This window comes from Drosophila gunungcola, unplaced genomic scaffold, assembly GCF_025200985.1.
Source record: "Drosophila gunungcola strain Sukarami unplaced genomic scaffold, Dgunungcola_SK_2 000001F, whole genome shotgun sequence".
NCBI classification, from domain to species: Eukaryota; Metazoa; Arthropoda; class Insecta; order Diptera; family Drosophilidae; genus Drosophila; species Drosophila gunungcola.
In genome coordinates, this window is record NW_026453197.1 from 8,229,631 (window position 1) to 8,246,394 (window position 16,764).

The following is a 16,764-nucleotide window of genomic DNA, read 5'->3' on the forward strand; positions in this document are numbered from 1 at the left end:
CCATTGTCTTATCTCACACATTCCCACCCACGCCACTTAAAGTCAGTCAAGATCCCCAGCCATGCACACACACAAACACCCACCCAATCATGCACACACTCCAGCTCAGATTACGCGTAAGCACCACCCTCGCCCTGCACTATCGTCCAATCAATCGACATCGTCATCGTCATCGTTTAACAAACAGCTCTTATAACTTACAACTTACAATTGATTACTCGGTTTAAGTTGTGTGTTAAATTAGGTTTATTACATATATATTTACTATATATTAAATATTCTGCTAATATTTCATCTAATGCTTGTATGGATCCGCCCTTTGCATGCTCTTCTTCCTGCCGGTACTGTTCATTATCCAGCCCTAACTAACTACATTATCTAACCTTCTAATGGGTGTAAGAATTTTTATTTCCGTTTTTTTTTTGGGTTTCCTCTGACCACTTCCCGCTTAAAGCTGGACTCGCGACGCAGAACGAAACTTTTGAAATTGTTTATGCTTGGTTAATGACTTTCGAGTTAAATGTTTTAATATATATTTCCTTATATAATCGTATTTTTTAGTTTAAGTTAATTAGTAGTTATTGATTTATAAATTGTTTTACTTTGCTTGCATTTTTCTTTTTCGTTAAGTATTTTTAATGGAAGACATTTTTTATACAAGTTTAAGACACAGAAAATATTCTTTCTTTATATTTTGTATATGTTTGTAGGTGTGTTTTTGTGTGTTTAGAGTGAGTGAGATTGAGTGTCGGTGTGAATATGTAAGTGTTTTATGTAATGGTTTTTTTATATTTTAAATAGTTTCGTTTGTTAGTTTAGAAAAGAACTCCAATAGATATGTAAATTTCTATGTAGGACTAATAAATGAATAAACCCAAAGAACATACGGTTATAGTCAAAAAATTAATGGGACGATTACTCTAGTTAATCGGTTTTGTTTTCGCCTTTCGCATCTTTTTGTATGAATGAGGTTTGTATAAAAATGTATATAAAATAAATTATTATTCTTTTTCCACTTTGTTTTTTTTGTTTATTTTCTGCAAAACTAATCAAATATTTATTTAACAACTAACTTGTTTTTTTTTTGCTTTCGTTTTTCTTGATTCTGTTCAAAATTGGATGTCAACCATGTACATATAAGATATGAACTGTCTGTATCATTGTTCTGTTTTTATTTTTATTTTTGTTTTTTGTGTGCTTTTGTTGTTTTTACATTGCTGTCGGGTATTTCAAGTCTTCCATTTGTTCAGTGAATTCGATTTTGTTTGGTTGTAAAATAATACTTTTGATATTTGTGCGTACGCAGTTGAGTGCAAAAGTAACTCCATTTATTTAGTATTAAAGTTGTACGTTAGAAAACAGGAAAAAACGAATTATTTATCGGTAGGAATTTTGCTCATTTTGAATATTTTCTGATACTATTTACATAATTCGACTGATAACTGTTTTTCCCTCACTATTACATTCAGTTCATGATTTTTGCACTGTCTTTTACTTTTGCATGCCTTAATTTATATTAAGGAGGAAATTATTCACTTTAATAAATGGTAAACAAAGCTCGCTCTAGAATACTTGACTAAACAATTTAGTTTTAAATGCTATTCTTATCGCACGCATACATACAAAATTCATGTTTAGCTATAGTTTCTTCTAATTTTTAATCAAAATATTTTCCAGCAAATTATTGTCTACAAACATAGGGATATAAACTCGTTAGTATTATCTGTATAACGTTGCTCATTTTACGAATCTTCTAATGAATATTTGCTTTTTCTTTTTACCTCATGTAGTGGCAAGTGGTAGACCACAGCTTCCATCTCCATATAAATCAACAAACTCAAACTGCGTATTTCTTTCGATCAAAAGAAATGTTCGAGCCCTCTAGGGAATCATTCGCTTATTGTTTTCGACACAAAAATGGTGCAAACCTAATTCTCAATACTCATTTAGTGCTCATATCACGCATTGGCCAGCACAAAGGTCACGGTGACCATCAGGAGATGGGCCACAATCACCGAGCCGGACATGTGCAGCAAGGTGCTGCCACGCCCACATTGCTGTATCTCGATCTCCTCGGGATGGTAGTTGATGCATTTTTTGGGCCGGCGACGCGACTCCTGCTCCTGTCCCTGACGTCGCGTACTGCAGGCTCCTGGAAACCAAATAAAAGATTGGTATTCATATAGGTTTTCTTCATATATATCTAAACAATACCCACCGATAACACCCGCCTCCTCCAAGGGCTCGATGTCCAGTTGCTTGGATCCACACGGACACAAAGTGTCCACCACCAACAGGATCAGATTGCTGTGCGGGATCTTCTGGACGCTGAATGGACGCTCGCATCCAGATACATGACAGTTGGTTAGTTTACCCTAAAAACAGTTTCGATATTAATGACTGATCAGTTTTCCTCTTTCGGTTGGCACCCACCTTGAGTGGATTGTTCTGACCACCCTGATTGAGTCGCTCCGGCTGAAGCATGTAGAGATCCGTGCGCAGGTCGCAGCGTCTGGCATTTTGCGGGTCCGGTGAAAATCGGGGTCCCACGTGGGGCTTATGTTGCCTAGGCGGTGGCGTCGTATACTCCTAAAACAGAAAAGAATTTTTAAAACTGTAATTCCATTTCTTCATTGTTTCTGTTGTAAAAAAGCCCTCATAGATGTTGTTAAGGTATAACCATTTGATCAATATTTTTAAATTCTGTTGAAGGAGGTAACCATAAAAACTTTCTGTTGCAAACATTTTGGCCATTTGTTGTAACTTGGCCAAAACTGGAGGTATAGCCATAAGAAAGACAGTTTTGAACAGCTGGCGACCTACTCTACCCATCCTCAAGCGGGTTAGAGCAATTAATTTGGTTTTGATGGAAAAACCGATTTTTCAAAATAAATTTTCTGAAAAATTAATTTTCTGACAAATTTTTGCATTTTTGATAAGGGGATACATCATTATTTTTTGTGAAAATTTTAAAAATGGAAAAATTTTTAACTGTGAATGCAATTTGATTGGCAATTTGATAACGAATTCGCCAGTGTATGACATTCCATCTGGTGACCATTTTTTCCCAAGGTTTTGATACAAAAACCGATTTTGTAGGTGCTTTTTTGGGTTTATGGAGATATGTCAAATAAAAAATTCCTAAAGCGTCCTTTTGTTGTAACTTGGCCAAAATTAGAGGTATAGCCATCAAAATCACCACAAATTTTTGCATTTTTGATATAATTTTTTGCAAAAATTTGAAAAATTGACCAAAAAAAATAATTTGGTCTAAATTGGTAGCCATAAAGCTTTAAAAAGTTATTTAGGTAATTATTTCTCAAATTATAAAATGTTACAGTTAACAAATTTTGTTTTCAGAGTGAATACGAGTCTTTAATTTAGTTCCCACACTTACCACATCAGCAGTGGTGAAGAACTCATCCATTTCCTGATCCACTTGCATGTTGTATTCATTTCCGAACTCGTATTCGTCAGAGTAATTGTTGTCGACAAACACAACATCCTCGTTGTCGTAGGTATACTCCTCTTGTGGCCAGGCTCGCAATGAGGCTGGCATAAAGGACAACCAAGTGGCACTCAGGGCCAAAAGATGGTTGAAGAACCAGGAGCCCAGTCGATTTGGCTGCAAAATGCCACCTGCCGCCGTATAGGGATTGTCCGCATCGGAACAGACACCCTGATAGTCGTTGACCGTTACCCTTTTGTAGATCCGATCCTGGACCAAGGAGTCCATAATGGTGCCATCGATTTGACCGAAAAACTTGCCCGTGTGCTCCATCTCTTCGGATATGATCACGAATCCGCTGTTGTCCAAAACATAGCAGTCGAGATTGTCCGATGCGCAGGTCCTCTTGCAGCCCGTCATTCCGGTGCACTAAAATAGATGAGGATTTAGTAAAATGTTTGATATTTTAAGTCTAGAATTAAAAAGAAATAACATTTATATTTTTAAAAAACTTCTCAAGCAATAAACTTTATAACAAATAGTGATTTTTGCGAAGGCTATGTAACTTTTATCACACTTACGGCAGAGGTGATGTTAATAAAATGTTTCGCTAGGGAATCGTGCTGAAACTGGAGACCCACAACCCCCGCTGGAGCTTTGTGACCCCGATGCTCCACAAATATGGCATGTGAGGCGGTCACCAGGGTGGCATTCGATTTGATGGCATAGCCCGAACCAAAGGGTACACTGTACACAAAACTGTCCGGTTCCACGGAGTGCTGATCTATGGCTCGCTTGTACCAGGAAGTATCCATGGCTCTTACATTATCTTCGCTAAAGTGACTGTTATATGAAACCGAAATAAATGGTTAATAAATTTCCCAAAATCATCAGCTTTAAAACTTACGGCTCGGGTGTATCCTCGGGTCGCTTGACGTGATCAATCCACCGGAGAAGACCCGATCTCGTGGCCACAAACGAAGTGGCAACCACAAACTTCTGATAGCCTTGCCTAGGAATTAAAAATAAATACAAATTAGACCTCTGGAATTGGCAAGTTATTAGTAATTTGGGGCCAGCGCAAGATATTTCTAGGGGATGGTCGTTCAAGCCTCTCCGTGCGACTGGTCCTCTAAAGCGATTGCATTGTTCAATTCTACTCCAATTCAATCAAATTACTCTTTGATTTACCTCTTAAGAATTGCCATCAATGTGGCGATTGGACTATAGAAATTATTTATATAAGATTGGTGCGTATCAGTTGCATTTTTTCAAATAATCATTTTAAAATTATTTGCATAGGGAAAAAATATTTTTGCATTATGGTTATTCAGGTGAAAGTGCAGAGTATTAGCATAAAAGAAAAAAGTATTTGCCATCAAAGAAATAGAGTGAGGAAAATATATGCGGAGAGAAAATGGTTTTGGTGCTTTAGTAAAATTTTTAAAGAAAAAAGGTATAATAGTTGCTAAAATAAACACTAAAAATTATTTAAAAACAAAATTTCAAAAAGAAGTTCAAATTCTAAGCTATGTGTGGTTTGTTTTACAAAATCAAACTAAAATAATAATATTTGGACAATCTATCGTTAAACTTACTGCTTATCCTCCTTGCCACTGGAGGATCCAGTCGTGTTCCTGTCCAGTCCATCGGTCACCATGGCATCGCGCACCAAGCTCTGGATGAGGGTTCGATCGCAGAAGTAGGGCTCAGCCTTGCGAGATCCCTGAGAGTTTGAGTGCTGCGATCCAAAGTGGCTCGATCCGGGCGAATTGCCGTTGGAGCCACTGTGCATGTTGTGATGTGGCTGCGGCGACTTGGGTCGAACCTGATATGGGAATACAATACCGGGATTACCGAACTGTCTGGATAGGATAAGCTACTTGTGGGTATTCATCTCCCAAGTCAGATTGCTTACCGACATCCACTTCCAACCAGGGCGTCCGGCGCGAGACAGAAAGTGCAATACCTGCTCCTCTGGCGACCCGAAACTGGGCTCCTGATCGCGCGAGGAGTACTCGCCGGAGCTCTCCCGTTCCTTCTCCAGATCACTGACGCTATTGTACTCGCAATACACCCAGTCGGGGTGTACGCGCCAGTTGTCCCCCTTAAAGTATTCGGTAACTGCAAAAATATGTTATTAAACTAGAGGTAAATAGAAGATATTAAGTGAACTCACCATTGTTACGCGAATGCCGAATCTCCTGCTGGGAGACAAACTCATGGCTACCGTATTTTTCCGGGAGCACAATAGCCAGTGTGAATGGTGTATCCTCGATGGGACCGTAGAAGTAGCGATGCGTTCTGGTGGACACTCTCTTGGAGTCATCGTAGTGGTTCATCACGGTGAACTCCGTCTCGCCCTCCTTAGGTTTTATCATATCACCGCGCATCTATCAAAAGAAGAGTTAATAGAGTATTATTAAAGTTATGAAAAATATAGGTTACTTTATTTTGTTTTACTGGTAACCAAATTGAAATACATTTGAGCCTGAAAGGTGGTTTTATCTAAAATTTGTATTAGTCTTTAAAAAGATTTTAAGATATTGATGTCTTAATTAACAAGACTACACTGTGCTTCATCAAATATTAACATTAATGAAAGTATTGAAAACAGTTTTTAAAATACATGTAGGCTGTAATTGTAAAACAAGCCAGTAATAATTGGCCGCCTAAAAGTACACATTACAAAATGCATATAAAGACATCATAATTTTGTAAAAGTAACATTTATATGTACAACATTAAATTTTGCTTGTGAAATATATGTTATTGATTTTGAAAATGCATTCTGTGGAAATATTAAGTCGAATATATAGTATAAAGCCAACCCACCTCGTTCAGCAGATTCTTGTTTATTTCGATGATTTCGTTATTATTGCCGAACTCCGTCTCCGGCAGTTCCAACTCCGTGATGTCGACCGACGCGTACTTGGGCTTCAGCTGGTCGATATACTGGTTGGCATCGCCCAGGGGCCGCAGATCCGGGTGGTAGAGCACTCGCCCGTTGTTATCCACGATAAAGGAATAGCCATTCGGTCCCAGCTTGTGCTGGGGGATCACCTTACGGATCTCCTCGATGGGCACATCGGTGCCCACCACGCCCAGCAGATTGGCCACGCGCACCGAATGGTTTCGTCTATCGAAGACCGGAGTTGAAACTGTCGTCACCAGGCGACGCTGGTACTCCGAGTCGCGGCCCAGTCCGCCCGACTTGCCGGCCACAAATACCGGACTCCAGTGGACCGGATGGTCGGCCTGGTACATGATCATCGGACGGGCCATTACCAGGGCATAGTCGATCACCTTGCGGCGGGCCTCGTCGTAGTCGTTGATCTGGACAAAGAAGCCCTTGTTCGAGCAGGCCATGTCGTGCAGATTGCTCCGACTGCCGGAATCGCTGCCGATCAAGTAGGTGAAGATGCGGACGGGCATGTGTGGCCAGTTGTACTGCTTGATCACATCCTTGTGCGACTCCGAAGTGCTCTCCGTGATCAGCATAATGGCCTGGTTGCACTGACTTCCGGCCCCAGATTGATTGTACTAGAATAAATGATGGGAACTATCACATTTTCTCTCATTTTTTGGCATGTTGGTATCTTACCTTGTGCAGCAAACTGAAGGCGTACTCCAGACCTGCCGTAAAGTTAGCCGTATCCTGCAGCTTGATGGCCTTGACAGCGGACTTGATCTCCTGTATGTTGTCGGGTGTGGCTCGAACCATGCGATCCTTGAAGCACGGCACGGGAGTTTTCACCACCTCCGAAAAGGTGATGAGATTCACGAAGTCGTCTTCGCCCAGGGTGTCCAGTATGTTGAAGGCGGTGGCCATGCCCAGGTCAAAGGACTTCTCTGTCATGCTCGACGATGCATCCAGGAGAATCATCTAATGAGGGGAGGACGAAAAATTAATTCAGTTTATTTTACATACAAGAAATATCTCTAGGAAGGCACATCTAATAAATTATATAAATTCATTAAAATGATAATGATTATATTTCTTTGTTGTTTTAAATAATTTATTAAATTTAACTTATTTTGCCTTTTTTAAACATTCTGATTTCTCATGTTAGATTTTTGTTTTGTATATAACGATCAAATTAAAAAAAAACAAATAATTTGTACTCAATTTCAATACTCAATATCTTTCGTTTTAATTTTCATCCATTGCTATTTTTCGTTATCTTAAATATAAAAATTATTAAAAATTTTTACAAATTTGTATTTGACTATTATTGAAATTTTTTTTATATCTGAAAATTTAAAAACATAAATGTAACCATATTTAAATTATCAGTCATTCATCTTAATCAAATAGAAACTATTTTAGATCTAATAATTTTCACATAATATGAAGCCTTTAAATATTAAATCATGCACTTTATTATGCATTGTATTAAATATTATGATTTAACGTTTCATTTAAATATTATATAACATTTTGAAGTCAATTAAAGTTTTTTATATGTGTAAGTGAAACATTAATGGTGTTTAATTGCAATTGGTGACTGGGTGATATTAATATCAGACGAAAACGAAATACTCACAATATCCTTTGGCGAGGAGGCGGCCTGGACGAACCAATTGTGGGCGCGGAAGTCGTGGATGAGCTTGCTGCCCTTGGAGCCCTCCGGGGGCCAGGCGGTGCCCGGGAAGCGGCGCAGGAAGCCTGTGGAGGAGCCAAAGTACTGCCACGACAGGGCCGGATCTTGCTCTAAGTTGTTCTGGAACAGCGGGTCCAAGTGGGCGCTCCACTGCAGCGCCGACTTAACGTCCGCCTCGTCCAAGTCGACGCCGTGCGGCACCAGAATCGAGCTTAGACTGAGATTGACCGGCAGGCGTTCGAAACGCCGCATGAACCGGATGTCCATGTGGCGGGCTCCGTCCGCCAGCTTTCCATCGGCATTATACTCGTTGATACGCCGGGCATCGTAGTGCTGCTGCTGTCCCCCCAGGGGCGATTCCCCCTGACCCTGGCCCTCCAGCTCCGACAGGGCCGCCTGCTCCGCGGAGTCCATCAGGCGCTGGAAAAAAAAGGAGTTGTTCGGTTACTCACTCACTCACCATCAATCTGGTTAAATATTTCTTCAGCGTGATGGGATAGGAGTTGTAAAAGTTTGTGCGCTTTATGCAATTTATTCTCTTCGCTGCAACTTAAATTGCACAAAGCACTAGAGTTTGCCTTACTTCGTTTTGCCTTATTTTAGCAAACTTTCGGTTCAACTTGGGCGTGTGTATGTGGAGTATAATTCAAAGCCCAGGGCCCTGGGATATATCTGCGCGATAAATCGACCTTGCACAGTGCTCGAAATTCAGCTCAGCTCTGGTTTTGCATTATTGATGAATACTTTTTGGATAAAACTCTTATGTACTTAATTTTGAAATACCTTTCAATCTTAAATTTTAATCTTAGGTATATTAAAACTTTGATGATAAAGTCAATAAATTTTAGAACACAAACTACGTTTAAATTCCAATAAACATTTTCAGTGAACATATTTTTGTACTGTCAAAATTTAATTTAAAATTTAAAAATCAATTTAACTCATATTAACTCTGTTTAAGGTTGATAAACCTAATTATAATTACGGCCAAGTGTATGGGGGGATTTAGCAGCTAGCATATTCAATTGGTTTCCAATTTACGACCCAGCCGGAATTTAACAAATCACTGGGATGCTGTGGAGGTATTTCGAAGTTGGCGCACAAATTATCTTCACAAGTTTAGCTCGGTGCCCACAGTATGCATTTTCATAAGACGCAAACAAGAACTTTAGCTGCAGCGAAATTAGAGCCAAAGGGGGCAGCCCCCTTCCTTTCGAAGGAGGACAAACACCTGCAGTCATAGACACTGAGGGAGGTGCCACGCCCACACCCGAACCACCGCCCCTCTCCCACCAGGGAAAGAAAAAGAACGGATTGTGTTTGGTGGGTGAACTTTAGTGCACCTGAAGATGCTGCAGTGGCTGCCGAGCTAAGCTGCATGTGGGTGCATTGAAATAGTTCAACTACTTTTGCACAATGGGAACGCAGAGCAGGAGAGTAGAATAAAAATGCTTGAACCTCAGCTTGGTTCTCTGGGGCATATATACGCCCAGTCCGAGCCTGAAGAAGATTTCAATGTAAATTGGCTGCCGTTGGTGCCACGGGAATGTGTCAGCGGCTTAGACAAATGGCAGGGGAGGAGTTTTTAAGAGCGGGAATGCCAGTTGGGGAGTGGGAAAGAAAGTTGTTGCACTGCAAACTTCTCTCCAGGTGGGCCATGATCCCCTCCTCATCTGCAAACTGGCAAAGTTATTTGCACATTTTCCGAGAGCTCGAATTAGTTAAGGAATCTTAAAGTTTGCACAAAAAAGTGTTGAGTAGGGAGCTAGTTAAGGCATTAAATAATAAACACTGCCGAAAGTGAGTCAATAGAAAGGATCACACTGGGGGTAAGTGAGCGACTAGAGCGACTAAGAGAAAATGGCAAGGAAGTTTCTATCGGATTTCGAGTCTTTGGTTGGCTGCAGCCGAATCTTCTGTGCCATGGCCCAAAGGCAGGTAAAAAGTAGATAAAGTTGCTTGCAAGTAGTTATTCAATTTGGTCGGCTCCTTTGGAGCTGAGAAATGAAAGTGGACATAACCGCTTTTCTCATTATCCTTTCAAATTTCATTAGATAGTATATTTTATTTAAATATGTTCAAGGAATGACTCACAATTTAAGTTACAAAGCAGATTAAATATTTATGTTTGTGAAAAATGGGACTTAAACTGTATGAGGGTAATAACAAATATATTGTTACATACTCTTAGAATAATTTTTACTAAACACTTACTTCATTCTAAATTTAAAATATTGCATGAACTTTTTTAATGATTATTTTTGGGGGTTGATTTTGTCTTTTAACTTTACGTTTCCTCAACTGAGTGTACTGAGAAATTGTTGCACCAAGAATGACAACACCCTATAAGATGTTATTCATCTGAAACCCCAGTTTTTTCGCAAAGACCAACAAAGTCATAGCCATGTAAATAATTGCCAACATGCGTAGTCGCTTTGTCTAACAGAACTCGGGATGGAACATGGTACCGAACGGCAGACAAAAAACATGGCCGTGTATTATGAAATATTTGTTGTAAATTTTTTTGCTACAATATTATGCACTTATGGAAAGGTCGAGGCAGCTTGACAGAAAAGAAATGCACAGGAAGGGGGGTGCAAAAAGCGAAAGAAAAAAAACAAAAAAAATTAGAGGTGTCTGCGAGGCAGAAAGGGTTGCATGGATGGGTACTTGGATGGGGATTGGGCTTGCAGACCCAACCCTGAGCAATGCCCTCTCGCAGACACACACAATTCTCAGTTGACACCAGCTGGCTTCCCTGTCGCTCGTCTGTGCAGCTGTCGACATCTTAACATTCAAAAGCCAACAATGACAACGCCAACGATGGCTGGCTATGGCAATGCCACTGGAATGAGCTCTAGAAGACCAAAACTGCGACTGAGACTGCGACTGAGACTGAGGAGAACTGCTCAAATGTCAGCGGTGCAGTGTCTGGGTTTTGCTGGAATTAGCAAAATACAGATACTTGCACGCAATTTGTTCGCAAGAAGGATAAGGACTCTGGGCGTTGGCTGGAGCAACAGCCTGAAAGTGTGCTGGGCAAAAAGAAAAGCAACGGCTGGGGAAAAACGAACCCGCGTTGACCATTTGCCAAGTGAAAAGCCAGAGCCAGCCGACTGATTTTCCATCCCCCAGCCCCCCCCCTTTTTCACTTTGCTCACTGGATAATGCAAGATGTGTGTTTAAGCTACGATTTCTGACTTTTCTTTTCCCACCAATTCTTTCACAGCGATTTTTTTCCCTTTGCCAGACGCCCAATATATTTGCCATCTGAATGGACGTGCCAAATGTTGGAGCAATAACTTGTGCAGCCGAAAAAGAAATTTATATTACGTTTTAATATGAGTTCAGATAAATATTCGGGGGGGTTCTTTTGTAGGTAAGCCTCTGATTAGTATGAGTAGCCCAGCGGCAAACAGACTGACATTAAGTGGGTGGCACCTGTTCTAGTACCTGTCCTCTACAAGTCGACTCGGTTCTGCTTTGCTCTGTCTGTCCTGGCCAAATCTGTTGGGTATTTTTAACCACAAGTGTGACTGGCTGACTGGGCTTCTACGACACATTCACACTCGCATTTGATGCGGTCTGCTTTGGGGATTATAAACACTTTCTTACCCAGTAAAAGTGTAACTTTGCAATGTGGTTCGCTCTTTTATTCTTCACTGGAATCCATTGTTGTTAAGCTCAAAATTAAAAAGCTGTGAGGCTTTTACCAAGCAATATTAAATGTAACTGCATAGTTAGGTTGGCAATAAGTCAGGACATGAACTGAAAAATTAAACCAAATAAAAAATACAAACCAAAAAACATTTCCTTATCATTGAAATTCAACCGTTTTTATTTTAAAACTTTAAATCGATTTTACCCACATATTGGGTCGTACTATTTAATGTCCAGATCCGTAAATCTGTCGCAACTGCAATTACAACGTAGAGTAAGTGTCAAAAAATGTGTGTGCTGTCATTCTGAAGATTCCATTCTCTCGTCTTTTTTAGTGGAAGGCAAATGCTTTTAGTGTGAAGACATTTTTTGTCGCGTTGCTGCATGTTTCTATTTAAAACACCCGAACAGCTTTCCAATATACTCGATACATACACACTCTTGTCCCCTATCCAACCATCCATCGTCCCCTCTCGCTCTAGCTGCGTCTGCCCTCTCGCTCGCGCAATGTCAACGTCAAAGTGCAAGTGGCATTATGGCAAAGGAGTCAACAGCGCACAGGATGTGGGAGTGGGTATGTGGGGTGGTGGGCCAAAAGGAAAACGAACCGAGCAGAGACACTGTTTAAAACAGTGCTGCCTAGCTATGTTTAACAAATAAAATACAAATCTGTCAGAAAAACCGATTAAATATACAATATTCTAAATTTGTACATAGCAGTTTGCATAATTAATTAAAAAAATTAATATAAAAAATTAATTCAAGATCTTAAGTACTACTACTTTTGCTTTGTTCGTCTGCCAAAAACAAGATTATGGAAATGGAGCTGATTTTGTTCAGTTTCTAATATTGAAATGCATTTGAACCGTAACGACACTACAAAATATATTTCTGTCCAATTTACATGGAATTCAGAGAAATACATCAATAAAGATGGCTAAAATAACTAATTTCAATTGGTTTACTTCTGTTTTAAATAAATAAATAAAAAAATAGTTATGAATTTATAAAATTTTAATATACAAGTCAATGAGTGAAATAATAAATAATAACAATAACACGATAAAAAAAAGGAAAAATTGTCAACACTAGTGGAAAATAAATGACGGCGAGTGCAGGGGCGTGACTGTGCCATTAAATGCAATTTTAAAGTCAATTTTAACTTGCAAACGAATGCAAATAAATGTTGTCAGCAACAGGACACGATTAGTGAGAGTGCAGGACGAGACGGGAGAGTCCTTAAAGGTTTCAGGTTGCATTGGCAACAGCTCAGTTAAAACGGCATTGACAGGCGTTGATAGAAATCGAATTAGCAGCGGCGATTGCCGCACGTTGTTTGCTACATTTGCCATCGAAGTGTGGCGGTGTACAAATTATTACGCATACGCCTCCGAACAAAGTGGAAAATGAGATGCGTGTGTGATGCATGTGTGTGTGTGTATTTGTGGCATCTGCAGTTGCCTTTATGTTTACAGGCAATTAGCATTTTAATGCCGCACCAAACAAAGGGCAACCTGCAGGTGCCCAACCGAGTGATGCGAGGCCAATGGTACATAAAAGAGAGTGCACATATATGTGGGGCTGAGTGTGACGTTTACGGGGGGGAGAGCTGAAGGCCGATGGGTGAATGGTGAAAGGGGCGGGGGCAGGCAGGTGCTCGTCTGGTCGCGCTCGAGTTGCTTTTCATTATTTTTCATGTTCGACATGAGCGCAAATTGTCGTCGGCAGGCGAATGGGGCCATCTGGACGCCAAATACTATAGCACTTGGTTCGCAGTTCCCGACCAGAGTCCGTTGTATAAGTACCACACATTGTGGTTAGCTTACGAGTCTACGAGTCTAAGAAAGTTAGTTTAAATAAAAAAAGACACTTCCTAATCAGGTATCACCTGATTTTGTTGAGGCATTTGACAAGTCAATACTCATTTTCTTGTTCCAATTTAAGCATTTACTAAAAATTTAAGAAAAAAATTCCTTTTTTAAATCCATCTTTAGACATAATTTAAAATCAATTATAAAAAAACCTGTGAACAATTTTTGTTCGTATATGGTTTCAGTCAGCATGACCTTTATTTAGTTTTCTTGAAATTAGAAAGCGTAATCTATTCAAATAATAATTTAATAAAATAATGATTTTATTTTTTTTTTACCAAATTTCTTATTATTAACTATCACAAAAAAAACACCAAAAACGTAATTGATTTTACAGTTTGAGAAAAAAGGAGGCTTAAGAAACATTTTATTACAAATTATTTTCGGTGACAACGTCTTTTTTAAAAATTAAATTTGAATCGATCTTTAATGCGATTATTCATTTCCAAGATTAAATTGGCAGAAACAATGAACAGAGGGGAATGTATATTCTGGTAAACAAAAAAACGAGTTATTATTTCTGCTTTTATTTATTTTCTATCCCAACATGTGCGCGCTAATAAAATCTGACATAAGCAATGTTGTTAATACAACACGCGCGTGCGATGACCACTTCACCTGCATAAGCAGTTGTGTATTGGCAAACAGGCTCACCAATTTCAATTACCATCAATAGTTGGTTGGCTTAGAGGTTTTTATTGGACATTTTTCGTGTTTTTTTTGTCATTGCACAGTGTATTGTTATAGAACTTAATGTACGATTATCCGCGTTGTTGATGCTGCCTGTTAACACAGTTGAGCAGGCCTTGTATGTCCTTCAGATCGAGCACCAAATTGCCGTTTTTGGCATAGAAGCCGCCATTGCAGCCCTGAGGTGCCGCCACACAACAGCCAACAATCAGGCAGCCAATGAGCAGCAGCAAGACAAAGGTATGCGATTCCATTTCCAATCGATGTGTTCGTTGCAATCAGCGGAGATATACTGCCGTTTTAATTCAGCTTTGCAACGAGATTATATGCTCAAATAATCGAGCCGGGAGATTCCCACAACCGAGTGCAGTGCAATACTACGCTGGTATCAATTGCCAGGGCAGAAACGAGTCAACAATTGATGGAATCGCAAAGCTCTCTCTCAGCTCAAAACTCGTTGTTCACTGGAGGAATTTCCAATACGAACTGACATGTGCTTCTCATTATCATATTAAGTGATATTCCAGGTTCACAGCAATATTTACTTTTTGTTCTAATGCCAATGAAATGCCGGCAATACTCTTCAGTCTCTCCCACTCAGCGACGCCTCTGGCAAGCTAAGCTTGTCAGTCGACTTTAGGTCAAGAGTGCCATAAAACCTGTATCAATATATGACAATTATGAAGTGGGCATTGCCCCAGTTCTGCTAATAGAGATTTCATCCCCACACATATGTTTGTGAGATATAGTCAAGGCATATGTATGCATTGCCCCAATTGATTGTACAAAATAAAATTTATTATATGTTTTTTTTTCAGTACTGATAACTTAATACACAGGACAATAAAGTAAGTACTTTGAAAAAGATGTTAGAATTAAATGTATTTATCAAAATTATGTTAGAATAGATTATTTTAAGACAACTTTGGTTTTTGCTTTTGGTTTTGGTATTGGTATTGAGGTGTTAAGCTTTTGTTTGTCCCAATTTTTTGGTTTTAGAGATAAGCACTGTCCGATTCGCGTGTTTGATTTATTAATTAGTTAATTAATTCGTTTATTTATTTATTTGGTACTTTTATAATAATATAAATTATAATATAAGTTTCATCCCACAAATGCTTATGTAGTCCCCAATTTTCTTTTTGTCTCGCCTATCGGAGATTTTGTTGCTGGCTGTTTTTGATGTTGCCACGACTGTCGTGTGGGTTGGTTTTTAATTAATGGTGCTTCGTTTGCGTTTTTGGTCAGGACCAAGGACCTTCGGCTTACTGGAGGCAGGGAACATGGGTACAATTGGTTTATGAGTGCGTGCTGTGCACAAGAAAACGTTTGTAAGGACCAAACAAACCAAAACAAAAACGGCGGACACAAAACGAATTTAATCGATATTTTGCGGAAATAATAAACAATTATTTATGTATACCCACGCACTGGACGTCATGGCCATGGTGAAAGTCAGGCCCGCCCAATGTGTTGATTATTATATTTAATTGATAAGCAGTGGCTTCACTGTGTTTGTATTGCCGCAGAACTCGCAGCAAGTTGTAAATAATTTCATAATTAAATTAAATGGATGCGAAAAGTTAATGTAGTAGGGCATATAAAACAATTCACCATTAAGGAAATTCGCCCAGGGGAAAACTTTCCAGCAGATGAATGGCCTGACATCGAAGACGAATGAGGCAATGACAGAAACAACAAGCTAGACGGTGTGATGGAATCACAGGCAATGTTATTTATGTGGAGAACTGGGGAAGCTGGCTAAGGAGACACTTTTCCAAACCAATCAATCAAAATGATTCGCTTGAAATACAGTAAGCCATTTAAATGACAGCTCCCATTTAATGGCCTCATTAATGACACTTTTCTACTTTCTTTTTTTGGTTTTATCTCTATCTTTATCTTTGGACGGATCGAAAATACCTTCTAAACTTTATGGCCAAGATCATTGGACTTGAGACTTTGGGTTTTCTTACTTCTCTGATCAATTATAGTTTGATTTTTTTGTTCAATAAAATAACATTTAGACTGTACTTTTCTCTTCTTTTTTCTGATTTATAAAACACAAAGTAAACAAAGTAAAGTCTTCTGGGTAAACGAAAGCTTGAGAATTTGGCATTGGTAAAGAAAACCTTTTTTTACTTAAACTATAACCTTATCGCTTTTAGGATTCTCGGAAACGTAAGTGCAAAGCTTAAAAGCATGTTATTATACGAAAATATTTTTAGATTTGTATGGGTATATGTTTAAAAACAATGAAACTATATCGATTTTCCGCTGATTTTTGCGATTTTTCAAATGCTGTATGTTTTTTTATTTAAGCCGTAAGTCTGAAGTACTAATCAATAACTATACCTTGAAGTTAATTTACTAAAAAAAATAAATACACCGAAGTTAAAATTTTTTTTCATTTTCTTTTCCGATTTTTTCTTTGGGAGCTGTCATAGCTATATAGTCAAACATGAACAGCAGGGTCCCAAAAGCCATCACA

At 39.1% G+C, this 16,764-nt stretch overlaps 2 protein-coding genes across 3 annotated transcripts in view; both read right to left on the reverse strand.

Annotated features, from left to right (window-relative positions):
* Positions 1-228: 228 nt before the first annotated feature.
* The window catches only part of LOC128262268 (voltage-dependent calcium channel subunit alpha-2/delta-3), a 42,681-nt gene continuing 26,145 nt past the window's right edge, over positions 229-16,764 (reverse strand). The window contains exons 5-17 of one of the 2 annotated variants that reach the window (XM_052996429.1): positions 7,996-8,472; positions 7,053-7,334; positions 6,284-6,991; positions 5,628-5,841; positions 5,367-5,572; positions 5,047-5,276; positions 4,640-4,672; positions 4,356-4,460; positions 4,030-4,291; positions 3,398-3,877; positions 2,434-2,589; positions 2,219-2,375; positions 229-2,152 (exon numbers count right to left, since the gene is read on the reverse strand). In XM_052996429.1, the coding sequence (XP_052852389.1) occupies positions 1,959-2,152; positions 2,219-2,375; positions 2,434-2,589; positions 3,398-3,877; positions 4,030-4,291; positions 4,356-4,460; positions 4,640-4,672; positions 5,047-5,276; positions 5,367-5,572; positions 5,628-5,841; positions 6,284-6,991; positions 7,053-7,334; positions 7,996-8,472 (3,504 nt within the window). In that variant the 3' untranslated portion in view covers positions 229-1,958. The remainder of the gene's footprint in view (positions 2,153-2,218; positions 2,376-2,433; positions 2,590-3,397; positions 3,878-4,029; positions 4,292-4,355; positions 4,461-4,639; positions 4,673-5,046; positions 5,277-5,366; positions 5,573-5,627; positions 5,842-6,283; positions 6,992-7,052; positions 7,335-7,995; positions 8,473-16,764) is intronic. The other variant, XM_052996430.1, reaches the window with a different exon arrangement.
* Positions 14,095-14,735, reverse strand: LOC128262289 (uncharacterized). The gene has a single exon (XM_052996457.1). The coding sequence runs from the start codon at positions 14,525-14,527 to the stop codon at positions 14,345-14,347; it is 183 nt and encodes a 60-aa protein (XP_052852417.1). The 5' UTR covers positions 14,528-14,735; the 3' UTR covers positions 14,095-14,344.

Excerpts from the sequence above, each read along its gene's own strand:
- LOC128262289 (XM_052996457.1), bottom strand. The coding sequence starts at position 14,527 with ATGGAATCGCATACCTTTGTCTTGCTGCTGCTCATTGGCTGCCTGATT.